At 60.9% G+C, this 15,745-nt stretch overlaps 5 protein-coding genes across 5 annotated transcripts; all 5 read left to right on the plus strand.

The window, feature by feature from the left end:
* Window positions 1-144: 144 nt before the first annotated feature.
* LOC308060251 (feather keratin 1-like) lies at window positions 145-453 on the plus strand (the record flags this gene model as incomplete). The annotated part of the gene is made up of 1 exon (XM_080378718.1): window positions 145-453. The coding sequence occupies one exon, from the start codon at window positions 145-147 to the stop codon at window positions 451-453; it is 309 nt and encodes a 102-aa protein (XP_080234844.1).
* A 3,439-nt stretch (window positions 454-3,892) lies between these two features.
* LOC308060018 (feather keratin 1-like) lies at window positions 3,893-4,201 on the plus strand (the record flags this gene model as incomplete). Its single annotated transcript, XM_080378194.1, has 1 exon — window positions 3,893-4,201. One exon carries the CDS (start codon window positions 3,893-3,895, stop codon window positions 4,199-4,201), a length of 309 nt encoding a protein of 102 aa, XP_080234320.1.
* A 3,439-nt stretch (window positions 4,202-7,640) lies between these two features.
* On the plus strand, window positions 7,641-7,949 carry LOC308060080 (feather keratin 1-like; the record flags this gene model as incomplete). Its single annotated transcript, XM_080378340.1, has 1 exon — window positions 7,641-7,949. One exon carries the CDS (start codon window positions 7,641-7,643, stop codon window positions 7,947-7,949), a length of 309 nt encoding a protein of 102 aa, XP_080234466.1.
* A 3,439-nt stretch (window positions 7,950-11,388) lies between these two features.
* On the plus strand, window positions 11,389-11,697 carry LOC308059833 (feather keratin 1-like; the record flags this gene model as incomplete). The annotated part of the gene is made up of 1 exon (XM_080377730.1): window positions 11,389-11,697. One exon carries the CDS (start codon window positions 11,389-11,391, stop codon window positions 11,695-11,697), a length of 309 nt encoding a protein of 102 aa, XP_080233856.1.
* Window positions 11,698-15,136: 3,439 nt separating this feature from the next.
* LOC308060783 (feather keratin 1-like) lies at window positions 15,137-15,445 on the plus strand (the record flags this gene model as incomplete). Its single annotated transcript, XM_080379910.1, has 1 exon — window positions 15,137-15,445. One exon carries the CDS (start codon window positions 15,137-15,139, stop codon window positions 15,443-15,445), a length of 309 nt encoding a protein of 102 aa, XP_080236036.1.
* Between the last annotated feature and the right edge of the window lie 300 nt (window positions 15,446-15,745).

Below are 15,745 nucleotides of genomic sequence, written 5' to 3' on the forward strand. Positions count from 1 at the left end.
CACGACTCAACACCACCACGCGCCCCGCAGCCCCACACCGCGCCTCCACACTCCCTTGCCCTCCTGTAACGACACCCCTCGCGCCCTCCACCACTCTCCGCTTCCTCAACACCCTCTCTTACAGGGACACTCCACACCACAGACATGGCCTGCAACAACTTCTGCAGCCCCTGCGGACCCACCCCGCTGGCTAACAGCTGCAACGAGCCCTGCGTCAGGCAGTGCGAGGACTCCCGCGTCGTCATCCAGCCTTCCACCGTGCTGGTCACCCTGCCGGGACCCATCCTCACCTCCTTCCCCCAGAGCACCGCCGTCGGATCCTCCTCATCGGCTGCTGTGGGCAACATCCTCAGCTCCCAGGGAGTGCCCATCTCCTCCGGCGGCTTTGGCTACGGTTACGGCCTCGGAGGCCTGGGCTGCTATGGCGCCGGAAGAGCCTGCCTGCCCTGCTAAGGGCCCTCCACACCACACACACCCTGCAAGCCACGGCATGGACTGAGGACGCACCTCCCGCCTGCTGCTGCCACGAGGACCTGCCACCCGCACCTCCTCCTCTCAAGGCACCAAGCAAAGCAGCACGGAAGGGGCCAGCCCCGGCTGCCACGATACGTGGCCCACCTACCTCCTCCTCTTCTCCCACTGTCTTCTTTGCATCGCCCCTACTGATACGTCCGCTACTCTCCGCTGCAAACGCCTGCTCACAAGCCAAAGACCACCGGGGCACCTCCCCCGCGCTGCTCCCACCGCAGCAAAGGAAGACCTCGGTGCTCTGGCAAAATCTTCTGCAAGCAAAGGACCCGGGCTGACGGTCGCCCTACTTGCACCTCAGAACGCTTCCCTTCCACTGCGTGCTCCTGCCTTTTCACTCTTTTGCCTCAATAAAATCTCCTGTACCCCAGCACCACACGCCTCCATCTCCTTTCTTCTCCCAAGGCTCTTCCACTCTAAAACGGCACAAGGCCAGGCCTCAACAGGCCGGCGGGGTTGGGGGGAAAAGGGCACTCAGCCTCTCCGAGGACACAGGCCACCAGCGACAACACACACTCGCACCTGCAGGCATACACAGCATGACACAAGCCCAGCACTGGCTCAGAAAAAGCCTCCGATACGACAACGCTCCCTGCACACACCTCCGACCGAGGCTCCCCGTGCCAACACACGCTTGACTAACTCTCTTCCGCACCCTCCCCAGCAAAAAAAAGGATCACAGAATCATTTAGAGATGGGCAGGAATCTCTGCAGAGCATGTCCTTCCACCCCAGTGCTCAAGCAGGGCCAGCTAGAGCAGATTGTCTGGGACCACAGCCACTCGCGTCTTCAGTACCTCCGAGAATGGAGCCGCCACCACCTCTTCCACTCTTTGACCACCCTCACACTGGAAAAGCCCTGCCGCCTTTGCCCGGGCAATTCCAGATGCTTTCACTTCTGAACATGGCCTCTTGTCCTACCACTGATCGCAAGCCTCTGGGCACAGCCCTTCAGCTGCTTTGCAGGCCACCGCACCGGCCGCTTACGCAACCCGCACTTTCTCAGCTCGTCTAGGAGCACGTACCAGGAGACAGCGACAAAGGCTTCCTTCAAGTACGCCTCAGCAACAGCCACTGCTCTCCCCTCGCCCAACGCCCACTCGCCTCAACGCGGAAGACACGCAGCTCCCTCAAGCATGATTTGCCCTTCCAAAATCCACGCCAAACACCCCCCAACACCTTCCGTCCGTCCTGGCCTTGGCAGTGATTTCCAGCAGCATTGCTTCCATCACCTGCCCCGGGAACAGGCTCGGGCTCACCGGCCTCTGCTTTCCCAGAGCCTCCCGCACCATCTTCTGCGGGACACGAGGGGTACCAGCTCCCTTCCACTCTTCAGGAGCTGCCCCCAGGCACTATGACCTTTCCAGGAAAATGGACAGCGGCCTTCACAAGGAGGCCTCCGCAATGCCAGATGCCTCGGCATTCCTGGGAGCAACACGACAGGCCCCGTGCACTTACAAACACCCACTCCCACATCGCTCCTGCCTACCCCCCTTCATCTTCCTCAGCAACAACCACAGATCACCTGACAAACAGCCTGAAAAACACTCACCTTGCCTCAGCGGGGGCAGGCCTTGCCACTCATCAACCCTTCCGCACGCACCACCACCACCACCACAGCCTCGGCTCTGCAGCCCCGTGCCGCATGCTCAAACCCAGCTCCCCTCGGCAATCGCCAAATTCCCTTTCACCCTGTCAAGCTCTGCGCAGAGAACTGGCCTCACCCCTCGACACTCGCCCCAAGCACAGACCCCAACAAAGGCCCAGGACTGCCAGCCTCCCCTGCCTGCCGCTCCCAGCCCTGCTCCGCCTTTCAGCACACATACGGGCTCTCCAGAAACTCACCTGCCCTCGCACGCTGCCTCATACACAATCATAAGAGTCACTTCCGTTGCAAAAGACCCTTAACGTTATCGAGTCCAACCGTTAACCTAATACTGCCAAGGCCACCACTAATCCATGTCCCTAAGCGCCACGCCTACGTGTCTTTTAAACACCTCCCACAATGGTGACTCAACCACTGCCCTGGGCAGCCTCTTCCAGTGCTTGATAACCCTCTCGGTGAAGAGATTTCTCATCATAGCCAAACTAAACTTTGCCTGGCGCAACATGAGGCCCTTTCCTCTTGCCCTAGCACTTGTTGCTAGGGATGAGAGACTGACAACCTCCTCGTCACAACCTCCTCTCAGGTACTTGGAGACACCGATAGGGCCTCCCCTCAGCCGCCGCCTTCTGAAAACGCAGTAGCCCCGCTTCCCTCAACCGCTACTTCTAAGGCTTCTTCTCTCGATCCTTCACCGCATTCGCTGCTCTCCTTTGGATGCGTCACACCACAGCCCAAGCCCCACCTAAGGGCTCCACGATGGAGGGGCCAACACAAGCACTGGCGGAGCCAGGCAGGGCACCTCTCGTCACAGGACCGGCGAGCTCTCAGCCAGGGCTGCCAGGAAAATGGCCTGCCCTCCTCTGCCTGCCCGCACTGACACCCCCAGGGACGGATCCCAGGGGGCACAAGCCCAGACACGCAGGCCCCTTTCTCCCAGCTACAACCTTTCAAGCAAGGCGGGCAACAAGGCACACACAGAGCACGCTCAGTAGGAAAGGCCAGGCCTACAGTCAGGCTTCGCAAGCTGGCAGCAAGGCAGGCAGGGACCAAATGCCATGGAAGGGGCCGACACTCATGCCCGGCACACCTCCAAAGCCCACAACAGCCTTCCAGGCCCATGAACAAGTGGGGGCCCCTCTTCGCAACGCACCCGCAAACCACACCACACGAGTGCCACGGGATGACCTCACTGACAACACCCCACCTCTCCTATGCTTTGGCCACGTCTGCCAAATGCCCTGACACGCACCTTCCATGCAAATCCTCCCAGATACCTGCTCTCACTTCAAAGCTGACGCCAGGGACAGACGGACACATCCTCAAGAGGAGGACATGAGAAGGGAGCGTTGTGGGAAGGGACACACCCCCCACCTCATTACCTGCCAAGCTCTGGCACGCAACAGCTGCTTGCTGCAAAATGCCGTCACGCGCAAAGCCTGTCCCGCCCCCTCAGACCAGCATAAAAGACGGCCCAGAGCCTCTCTCCATCACACGCTTCTCCTGACGCCTTCTCCCCCGCAGTCAACAAGGTGAGCCTGAAGCCCCTTCCCCTCCTTCTCCTGCCCCACACGCCCCGTCTCTTCCAGCACGCGCTGACACCAGACTCAGCAGCCCCCACGACTCAACACCACCACGCGCCCCGCAGCCCCACACCGCGCCTCCACACTCCCTTGCCCTCCTGTAACGACACCCCTCGCGCCCCCCACCACTCTCCGCTTCCTCAACACCCTCTCTTACAGGGACACTCCACACCGCAGACATGGCCTGCAACAACTTCTGCAGCCCCTGCGGACCCACCCCGCTGGCTAACAGCTGCAACGAGCCCTGCGTCAGGCAGTGCGAGGACTCCCGCGTCGTCATCCAGCCTTCCACCGTGCTGGTCACCCTGCCGGGACCCATCCTCACCTCCTTCCCCCAGAGCACCGCCGTCGGATCCTCCTCATCGGCTGCTGTGGGCAACATCCTCAGCTCCCAGGGAGTGCCCATCTCCTCCGGCGGCTTTGGCTACGGTTACGGCCTCGGAGGCCTGGGCTGCTATGGCGCCGGAAGAGCCTGCCTGCCCTGCTAAGGGCCCTCCACACCACACACACCCTGCAAGCCACGGCATGGACTGAGGACGCACCTCCCGCCTGCTGCTGCCACGAGGACCTGCCACCCGCACCTCCTCCTCTCAAGGCACCAAGCAAAGCAGCACGGAAGGGGCCAGCCCCGGCTGCCACGATACGTGGCCCACCTACCTCCTCCTCTTCTCCCACTGTCTTCTTTGCATCGCCCCTACTGATACGTCCGCTACTCTCCGCTGCAAACGCCTGCTCACAAGCCAAAGACCACCGGGGCACCTCCCCCGCGCTGCTCCCACCGCAGCAAAGGAAGATCTCGGTGCTCTGGCAAAATCTTCTGCAAGCAAAGGACCCGGGCTGACGGTCGCCCTACTTGCCTCTCAGAACGCTTCCCTTCCACTGCGTGCTCCTGCCTTTTCACTCTTTTGCCTCAATAAAATCTCCTGTACCCCAGCACCACACGCCTCCATCTCCTTTCTTCTCCCAAGGCTCTTCCACTCTAAAACGGCACAAGGCCAGGCCTCAACAGGCCGGCGGGGTTGGGGGGAAAAGGGCACTCAGCCTCTCCGAGGACACAGGCCACCAGCGACAACACACACTCGCACCTGCAGGCATACACAGCATGACACAAGCCCAGCACTGGCTCAGAAAAAGCCTCCGATACGACAACGCTCCCTGCGCACACCTCCGACCGAGGCTCCCCGTGCCAACACACGCTTGACTAACTCTCTTCCGCACCCTCCCCAGCAAAAAAAAGGATCACAGAATCATTTAGAGATGGGCAGGAATCTCTGCAGAGCATGTCCTTCCACCCCAGTGCTCAAGCAGGGCCAGCTAGAGCAGATTGTCTGGGACCACAGCCACTCGCGTCTTCAGTACCTCCGAGAATGGAGCCGCCACCACCTCTTCCACTCTTTGACCACCCTCACACTGGAAAAGCCCTGCCGCCTTTGCCCGGGCAATTCCAGATGCTTTCACTTCTGAACATGGCCTCTTGTCCTACCACTGATCGCAAGCCTCTGGGCACAGCCCTTCAGCTGCTTTGCAGGCCACCGCACCGGCCGCTTACGCAACCCGCACTTTCTCAGCTCGTCTAGGAGCACGTACCAGGAGACAGCGACAAAGGCTTCCTTCAAGTACGCCTCAGCAACAGCCACTGCTCTCCCCTCGCCCAACGCCCACTCGCCTCAACGCGGAAGACACGCAGCTCCCTCAAGCATGATTTGCCCTTCCAAAATCCACGCCAAACACCCCCCAACACCTTCCGTCCGTCCTGGCCTTGGCAGTGATTTCCAGCAGCATTGCTTCCATCACCTGCCCCGGGAACAGGCTCGGGCTCACCGGCCTCTGCTTTCCCAGAGCCTCCCGCACCATCTTCTGCGGGACACGAGGGGTACCAGCTCCCTTCCACTCTTCAGGAGCTGCCCCCAGGCACTATGACCTTTCCAGGAAAATGGACAGCGGCCTTCACAAGGAGGCCTCCGCAATGCCAGATGCCTCGGCATTCCTGGGAGCAACACGACAGGCCCCGTGCACTTACAAACACCCACTCCCACATCGCTCCTGCCTACCCCCCTTCATCTTCCTCAGCAACAACCACAGATCACCTGACAAACAGCCTGAAAAACACTCACCTTGCCTCAGCGGGGGCAGGCCTTGCCACTCATCAACCCTTCCGCACGCACCACCACCACCACCACAGCCTCGGCTCTGCAGCCCCGTGCCGCATGCTCAAACCCAGCTCCCCTCGGCAATCGCCAAATTCCCTTTCACCCTGTCAAGCTCTGCGCAGAGAACTGGCCTCACCCCTCGACACTCGCCCCAAGCACAGACCCCAACAAAGGCCCAGGACTGCCAGCCTCCCCTGCCTGCCGCTCCCAGCCCTGCTCCGCCTTTCAGCACACATACGGGCTCTCCAGAAACTCACCTGCCCTCGCACGCTGCCTCATACACAATCATAAGAGTCACTTCCGTTGCAAAAGACCCTTAACGTTATCGAGTCCAACCGTTAACCTAATACTGCCAAGGCCACCACTAATCCATGTCCCTAAGCGCCACGCCTACGTGTCTTTTAAACACCTCCCACAATGGTGACTCAACCACTGCCCTGGGCAGCCTCTTCCAGTGCTTGATAACCCTCTCGGTGAAGAGATTTCTCATCATAGCCAAACTAAACTTTGCCTGGCGCAACATGAGGCCCTTTCCTCTTGCCCTAGCACTTGTTGCTAGGGATGAGAGACTGACAACCTCCTCGTCACAACCTCCTCTCAGGTACTTGGAGACACCGATAGGGCCTCCCCTCAGCCGCCGCCTTCTGAAAACGCAGTAGCCCCGCTTCCCTCAACCGCTACTTCTAAGGCTTCTTCTCTCGATCCTTCACCGCATTCGCTGCTCTCCTTTGGATGCGTCACACCACAGCCCAAGCCCCACCTAAGGGCTCCACGATGGAGGGGCCAACACAAGCACTGGCGGAGCCAGGCAGGGCACCTCTCGTCACAGGACCGGCGAGCTCTCAGCCAGGGCTGCCAGGAAAATGGCCTGCCCTCCTCTGCCTGCCCGCACTGACACCCCCAGGGACGGATCCCAGGGGGCACAAGCCCAGACACGCAGGCCCCTTTCTCCCAGCTACAGCCTTTCAAGCAAGGCGGGCAACAAGGCACACACAGAGCACGCTCAGTGGGAAAGGCCAGGCCTACAGTCAGGCTTCGCAAGCTGGCAGCAAGGCAGGCAGGGACCAAATGCCATGGAAGGGGCCGACACTCATGCCCGGCACACCTCCAAAGCCCACAACAGCCTTCCAGGCCCATGAACAAGTGGGGGCCCCTCTTCGCAACGCACCCGCAAACCACACCACACGAGTGCCACGGGATGACCTCACTGACAACACCCCACCTCTCCTATGCTTTGGCCACGTCTGCCAAATGCCCTGACACGCACCTTCCATGCAAATCCTCCCAGATACCTGCTCTCACTTCAAAGCTGACGCCAGGGACAGACGGACACATCCTCAAGAGGAGGACATGAGAAGGGAGCGTTGTGGGAAGGGACACACCCCCCACCTCATTACCTGCCAAGCTCTGGCACGCAACAGCTGCTTGCTGCAAAATGCCGTCACGCGCAAAGCCTGTCCCGCCCCCTCAGACCAGCATAAAAGACGGCCCAGAGCCTCTCTCCATCACACACTTCTCCTGACGCCTTCTCCCCCGCAGTCAACAAGGTGAGCCTGAAGCCCCTTCCCCTCCTTCTCCTGCCCCACACGCCCCGTCTCTTCCAGCACGCGCTGACACCAGACTCAGCAGCCCCCACGACTCAACACCACCACGCGCCCCGCAGCCCCACACCGCACCTCCACACTCCCTTGCCCTCCTGTAACGACACCCCTCGCGCCCCCCACCACTCTCCGCTTCCTCAACACCCTCTCTTACAGGGACACTCCACACCGCAGACATGGCCTGCAACAACTTCTGCAGCCCCTGCGGACCCACCCCGCTGGCTAACAGCTGCAACGAGCCCTGCGTCAGGCAGTGCGAGGACTCCCGCGTCGTCATCCAGCCTTCCACCGTGCTGGTCACCCTGCCGGGACCCATCCTCACCTCCTTCCCCCAGAGCACCGCCGTCGGATCCTCCTCATCGGCTGCTGTGGGCAACATCCTCAGCTCCCAGGGAGTGCCCATCTCCTCCGGCGGCTTTGGCTACGGTTACGGCCTCGGAGGCCTGGGCTGCTATGGCGCCGGAAGAGCCTGCCTGCCCTGCTAAGGGCCCTCCACACCACACACACCCTGCAAGCCACGGCATGGACTGAGGACGCACCTCCCGCCTGCTGCTGCCACGAGGACCTGCCACCCGCACCTCCTCCTCTCAAGGCACCAAGCAAAGCAGCACGGAAGGGGCCAGCCCCGGCTGCCACGATACGTGGCCCACCTACCTCCTCCTCTTCTCCCACTGTCTTCTTTGCATCGCCCCTACTGATACGTCCGCTACTCTCCGCTGCAAACACCTGCTCACAAGCCAAAGACCACCGGGGCACCTCCCCCGCGCTGCTCCCACCGCAGCAAAGGAAGACCTCGGTGCTCTGGCAAAATCTTCTGCAAGCAAAGGACCCGGGCTGACGGTCGCCCTACTTGCACCTCAGAACGCTTCCCTTCCACTGCGTGCTCCTGCCTTTTCACTCTTTTGCCTCAATAAAATCTCCTGTACCCCAGCACCACACGCCTCCATCTCCTTTCTTCTCCCAAGGCTCTTCCACTCTAAAACGGCACAAGGCCAGGCCTCAACAGGCCGGCGGGGTTGGGGGGAAAAGGGCACTCAGCCTCTCCGAGGACACAGGCCACCAGCGACAACACACACTCGCACCTGCAGGCATACACAGCATGACACAAGCCCAGCACTGGCTCAGAAAAAGCCTCCGATACGACAACGCTCCCTGCGCACACCTCCGACCGAGGCTCCCCGTGCCAACACACGCTTGACTAACTCTCTTCCGCACCCTCCCCAGCAAAAAAAAGGATCACAGAATCATTTAGAGATGGGCAGGAATCTCTGCAGAGCATGTCCTTCCACCCCAGTGCTCAAGCAGGGCCAGCTAGAGCAGATTGTCTGGGACCACAGCCACTCGCGTCTTCAGTACCTCCGAGAATGGAGCCGCCACCACCTCTTCCACTCTTTGACCACCCTCACACTGGAAAAGCCCTGCCGCCTTTGCCCGGGCAATTCCAGATGCTTTCACTTCTGAACATGGCCTCTTGTCCTACCACTGATCGCAAGCCTCTGGGCACAGCCCTTCAGCTGCTTTGCAGGCCACCGCACCGGCCGCTTACGCAACCCGCACTTTCTCAGCTCGTCTAGGAGCACGTACCAGGAGACAGCGACAAAGGCTTCCTTCAAGTACGCCTCAGCAACAGCCACTGCTCTCCCCTCGCCCAACGCCCACTCGCCTCAACGCGGAAGACACGCAGCTCCCTCAAGCATGATTTGCCCTTCCAAAATCCACGCCAAACACCCCCCAACACCTTCCGTCCGTCCTGGCCTTGGCAGTGATTTCCAGCAGCATTGCTTCCATCACCTGCCCCGGGAACAGGCTCGGGCTCACCGGCCTCTGCTTTCCCAGAGCCTCCCGCACCATCTTCTGCGGGACACGAGGGGTACCAGCTCCCTTCCACTCTTCAGGAGCTGCCCCCAGGCACTATGACCTTTCCAGGAAAATGGACAGCGGCCTTCACAAGGAGGCCTCCGCAATGCCAGATGCCTCGGCATTCCTGGGAGCAACACGACAGGCCCCGTGCACTTGCAAACACCCACTCCCACATCGCTCCTGCCTACCCCCCTTCATCTTCCTCAGCAACAACCACAGATCACCTGACAAACAGCCTGAAAAACACTCACCTTGCCTCAGCGGGGGCAGGCCTTGCCACTCATCAACCCTTCCGCACGCACCACCACCACCACCACAGCCTCGGCTCTGCAGCCCCGTGCCGCATGCTCAAACCCAGCTCCCCTCGGCAATCGCCAAATTCCCTTTCACCCTGTCAAGCTCTGCGCAGAGAACTGGCCTCACCCCTCGACACTCGCCCCAAGCACAGACCCCAACAAAGGCCCAGGACTGCCAGCCTCCCCTGCCTGCCGCTCCCAGCCCTGCTCCGCCTTTCAGCACACATACGGGCTCTCCAGAAACTCACCTGCCCTCGCACGCTGCCTCATACACAATCATAAGAGTCACTTCCGTTGCAAAAGACCCTTAACGTTATCGAGTCCAACCGTTAACCTAATACTGCCAAGGCCACCACTAATCCATGTCCCTAAGCGCCACGCCTACGTGTCTTTTAAACACCTCCCACAATGGTGACTCAACCACTGCCCTGGGCAGCCTCTTCCAGTGCTTGATAACCCTCTCGGTGAAGAGATTTCTCATCATAGCCAAACTAAACTTTGCCTGGCGCAACATGAGGCCCTTTCCTCTTGCCCTAGCACTTGTTGCTAGGGATGAGAGACTGACAACCTCCTCGTCACAACCTCCTCTCAGGTACTTGGAGACACCGATAGGGCCTCCCCTCAGCCGCCGCCTTCTGAAAACGCAGTAGCCCCGCTTCCCTCAACCGCTACTTCTAAGGCTTCTTCTCTCGATCCTTCACCGCATTCGCTGCTCTCCTTTGGATGCGTCACACCACAGCCCAAGCCCCACCTAAGGGCTCCACGATGGAGGGGCCAACACAAGCACTGGCGGAGCCAGGCAGGGCACCTCTCGTCACAGGACCGGCGAGCTCTCAGCCAGGGCTGCCAGGAAAATGGCCTGCCCTCCTCTGCCTGCCCGCACTGACACCCCCAGGGACGGATCCCAGGGGGCACAAGCCCAGACACGCAGGCCCCTTTCTCCCAGCTACAACCTTTCAAGCAAGGCGGGCAACAAGGCACACACAGAGCACGCTCAGTGGGAAAGGCCAGGCCTACAGTCAGGCTTCGCAAGCTGGCAGCAAGGCAGGCAGGGACCAAATGCCATGGAAGGGGCCGACACTCATGCCCGGCACACCTCCAAAGCCCACAACAGCCTTCCAGGCCCATGAACAAGTGGGGGCCCCTCTTCGCAACGCACCCGCAAACCACACCACACGAGTGCCACGGGATGACCTCACTGACAACACCCCACCTCTCCTATGCTTTGGCCACGTCTGCCAAATGCCCTGACACGCACCTTCCATGCAAATCCTCCCAGATACCTGCTCTCACTTCAAAGCTGACGCCAGGGACAGACGGACACATCCTCAAGAGGAGGACATGAGAAGGGAGCGTTGTGGGAAGGGACACACCCCCCACCTCATTACCTGCCAAGCTCTGGCACGCAACAGCTGCTTGCTGCAAAATGCCGTCACGCGCAAAGCCTGTCCCGCCCCCTCAGACCAGCATAAAAGACGGCCCAGAGCCTCTCTCCATCACACGCTTCTCCTGACGCCTTCTCCCCCGCAGTCAACAAGGTGAGCCTGAAGCCCCTTCCCCTCCTTCTCCTGCCCCACACGCCCCGTCTCTTCCAGCACGCGCTGACACCAGACTCAGCAGCCCCCACGACTCAACACCACCACGCGCCCCGCAGCCCCACACCGCGCCTCCACACTCCCTTGCCCTCCTGTAACGACACCCCTCGCGCCCCCCACCACTCTCCGCTTCCTCAACACCCTCTCTTACAGGGACACTCCACACCGCAGACATGGCCTGCAACAACTTCTGCAGCCCCTGCGGACCCACCCCGCTGGCTAACAGCTGCAACGAGCCCTGCGTCAGGCAGTGCGAGGACTCCCGCGTCGTCATCCAGCCTTCCACCGTGCTGGTCACCCTGCCGGGACCCATCCTCACCTCCTTCCCCCAGAGCACCGCCGTCGGATCCTCCTCATCGGCTGCTGTGGGCAACATCCTCAGCTCCCAGGGAGTGCCCATCTCCTCCGGCGGCTTTGGCTACGGTTACGGCCTCGGAGGCCTGGGCTGCTATGGCGCCGGAAGAGCCTGCCTGCCCTGCTAAGGGCCCTCCACACCACACACACCCTGCAAGCCACGGCATGGACTGAGGACGCACCTCCCGCCTGCTGCTGCCACGAGGACCTGCCACCCGCACCTCCTCCTCTCAAGGCACCAAGCAAAGCAGCACGGAAGGGGCCAGCCCCGGCTGCCACGATACGTGGCCCACCTACCTCCTCCTCTTCTCCCACTGTCTTCTTTGCATCGCCCCTACTGATACGTCCGCTACTCTCCGCTGCAAACGCCTGCTCACAAGCCAAAGACCACCGGGGCACCTCCCCCGCGCTGCTCCCACCGCAGCAAAGGAAGATCTCGGTGCTCTGGCAAAATCTTCTGCAAGCAAAGGACCCGGGCTGACGGTCGCCCTACTTGCCTCTCAGAACGCTTCCCTTCCACTGCGTGCTCCTGCCTTTTCACTCTTTTGCCTCAATAAAATCTCCTGTACCCCAGCACCACACGCCTCCATCTCCTTTCTTCTCCCAAGGCTCTTCCACTCTAAAACGGCACAAGGCCAGGCCTCAACAGGCCGGCGGGGTTGGGGGGAAAAGGGCACTCAGCCTCTCCGAGGACACAGGCCACCAGCGACAACACACACTCGCACCTGCAGGCATACACAGCATGACACAAGCCCAGCACTGGCTCAGAAAAAGCCTCCGATACGACAACGCTCCCTGCGCACACCTCCGACCGAGGCTCCCCGTGCCAACACACGCTTGACTAACTCTCTTCCGCACCCTCCCCAGCAAAAAAAAGGATCACAGAATCATTTAGAGATGGGCAGGAATCTCTGCAGAGCATGTCCTTCCACCCCAGTGCTCAAGCAGGGCCAGCTAGAGCAGATTGTCTGGGACCACAGCCACTCGCGTCTTCAGTACCTCCGAGAATGGAGCCGCCACCACCTCTTCCACTCTTTGACCACCCTCACACTGGAAAAGCCCTGCCGCCTTTGCCCGGGCAATTCCAGATGCTTTCACTTCTGAACATGGCCTCTTGTCCTACCACTGATCGCAAGCCTCTGGGCACAGCCCTTCAGCTGCTTTGCAGGCCACCGCACCGGCCGCTTACGCAACCCGCACTTTCTCAGCTCGTCTAGGAGCACGTACCAGGAGACAGCGACAAAGGCTTCCTTCAAGTACGCCTCAGCAACAGCCACTGCTCTCCCCTCGCCCAACGCCCACTCGCCTCAACGCGGAAGACACGCAGCTCCCTCAAGCATGATTTGCCCTTCCAAAATCCACGCCAAACACCCCCCAACACCTTCCGTCCGTCCTGGCCTTGGCAGTGATTTCCAGCAGCATTGCTTCCATCACCTGCCCCGGGAACAGGCTCGGGCTCACCGGCCTCTGCTTTCCCAGAGCCTCCCGCACCATCTTCTGCGGGACACGAGGGGTACCAGCTCCCTTCCACTCTTCAGGAGCTGCCCCCAGGCACTATGACCTTTCCAGGAAAATGGACAGCGGCCTTCACAAGGAGGCCTCCGCAATGCCAGATGCCTCGGCATTCCTGGGAGCAACACGACAGGCCCCGTGCACTTACAAACACCCACTCCCACATCGCTCCTGCCTACCCCCCTTCATCTTCCTCAGCAACAACCACAGATCACCTGACAAACAGCCTGAAAAACACTCACCTTGCCTCAGCGGGGGCAGGCCTTGCCACTCATCAACCCTTCCGCACGCACCACCACCACCACCACAGCCTCGGCTCTGCAGCCCCGTGCCGCATGCTCAAACCCAGCTCCCCTCGGCAATCGCCAAATTCCCTTTCACCCTGTCAAGCTCTGCGCAGAGAACTGGCCTCACCCCTCGACACTCGCCCCAAGCACAGACCCCAACAAAGGCCCAGGACTGCCAGCCTCCCCTGCCTGCCGCTCCCAGCCCTGCTCCGCCTTTCAGCACACATACGGGCTCTCCAGAAACTCACCTGCCCTCGCACGCTGCCTCATACACAATCATAAGAGTCACTTCCGTTGCAAAAGACCCTTAACGTTATCGAGTCCAACCGTTAACCTAATACTGCCAAGGCCACCACTAATCCATGTCCCTAAGCGCCACGCCTACGTGTCTTTTAAACACCTCCCACAATGGTGACTCAACCACTGCCCTGGGCAGCCTCTTCCAGTGCTTGATAACCCTCTCGGTGAAGAGATTTCTCATCATAGCCAAACTAAACTTTGCCTGGCGCAACATGAGGCCCTTTCCTCTTGCCCTAGCACTTGTTGCTAGGGATGAGAGACTGACAACCTCCTCGTCACAACCTCCTCTCAGGTACTTGGAGACACCGATAGGGCCTCCCCTCAGCCGCCGCCTTCTGAAAACGCAGTAGCCCCGCTTCCCTCAACCGCTACTTCTAAGGCTTCTTCTCTCGATCCTTCACCGCATTCGCTGCTCTCCTTTGGATGCGTCACACCACAGCCCAAGCCCCACCTAAGGGCTCCACGATGGAGGGGCCAACACAAGCACTGGCGGAGCCAGGCAGGGCACCTCTCGTCACAGGACCGGCGAGCTCTCAGCCAGGGCTGCCAGGAAAATGGCCTGCCCTCCTCTGCCTGCCCGCACTGACACCCCCAGGGACGGATCCCAGGGGGCACAAGCCCAGACACGCAGGCCCCTTTCTCCCAGCTACAACCTTTCAAGCAAGGCGGGCAACAAGGCACACACAGAGCACGCTCAGTGGGAAAGGCCAGGCCTACAGTCAGGCTTCGCAAGCTGGCAGCAAGGCAGGCAGGGACCAAATGCCATGGAAGGGGCCGACACTCATGCCCGGCACACCTCCAAAGCCCACAACAGCCTTCCAGGCCCATGAACAAGTGGGGGCCCCTCTTCGCAACGCACCCGCAAACCACACCACACGAGTGCCACGGGATGACCTCACTGACAACACCCCACCTCTCCTATGCTTTGGCCACGTCTGCCAAATGCCCTGACACGCACCTTCCATGCAAATCCTCCCAGATACCTGCTCTCACTTCAAAGCTGACGCCAGGGACAGACGGACACATCCTCAAGAGGAGGACATGAGAAGGGAGCGTTGTGGGAAGGGACACACCCCCCACCTCATTACCTGCCAAGCTCTGGCACGCAACAGCTGCTTGCTGCAAAATGCCGTCACGCGCAAAGCCTGTCCCGCCCCCTCAGACCAGCATAAAAGACGGCCCAGAGCCTCTCTCCATCACACGCTTCTCCTGACGCCTTCTCCCCCGCAGTCAACAAGGTGAGCCTGAAGCCCCTTCCCCTCCTTCTCCTGCCCCACACGCCCCGTCTCTTCCAGCACGCGCTGACACCAGACTCAGCAGCCCCCACGACTCAACACCACCACGCGCCCCGCAGCCCCACACCGCGCCTCCACACTCCCTTGCCCTCCTGTAACGACACCCCTCGCGCCCCCCACCACTCTCCGCTTCCTCAACACCCTCTCTTACAGGGACACTCCACACCGCAGACATGGCCTGCAACAACTTCTGCAGCCCCTGCGGACCCACCCCGCTGGCTAACAGCTGCAACGAGCCCTGCGTCAGGCAGTGCGAGGACTCCCGCGTCGTCATCCAGCCTTCCACCGTGCTGGTCACCCTGCCGGGACCCATCCTCACCTCCTTCCCCCAGAGCACCGCCGTCGGATCCTCCTCATCGGCTGCTGTGGGCAACATCCTCAGCTCCCAGGGAGTGCCCATCTCCTCCGGCGGCTTTGGCTACGGTTACGGCCTCGGAGGCCTGGGCTGCTATGGCGCCGGAAGAGCCTGCCTGCCCTGCTAAGGGCCCTCCACACCACACACACCCTGCAAGCCACGGCATGGACTGAGGACGCACCTCCCGCCTGCTGCTGCCACGAGGACCTGCCACCCGCACCTCCTCCTCTCAAGGCACCAAGCAAAGCAGCACGGAAGGGGCCAGCCCCGGCTGCCACGATACGTGGCCCACCTACCTCCTCCTCTTCTCCCACTGTCTTCTTTGCATCGCCCCTACTGATACGTCCGCTACTCTCCGCTGCAAACGCCTGCTCACAAGCCAAAGACCACCGGGGCACCTCCCCCGCGCTGCTCCCACCGCAGCAAA

Source organism: Falco punctatus (genome assembly GCF_963210335.1).
Source record: "Falco punctatus genome assembly, chromosome: 3".
NCBI classification, from domain to species: Eukaryota; Metazoa; Chordata; class Aves; order Falconiformes; family Falconidae; genus Falco; species Falco punctatus.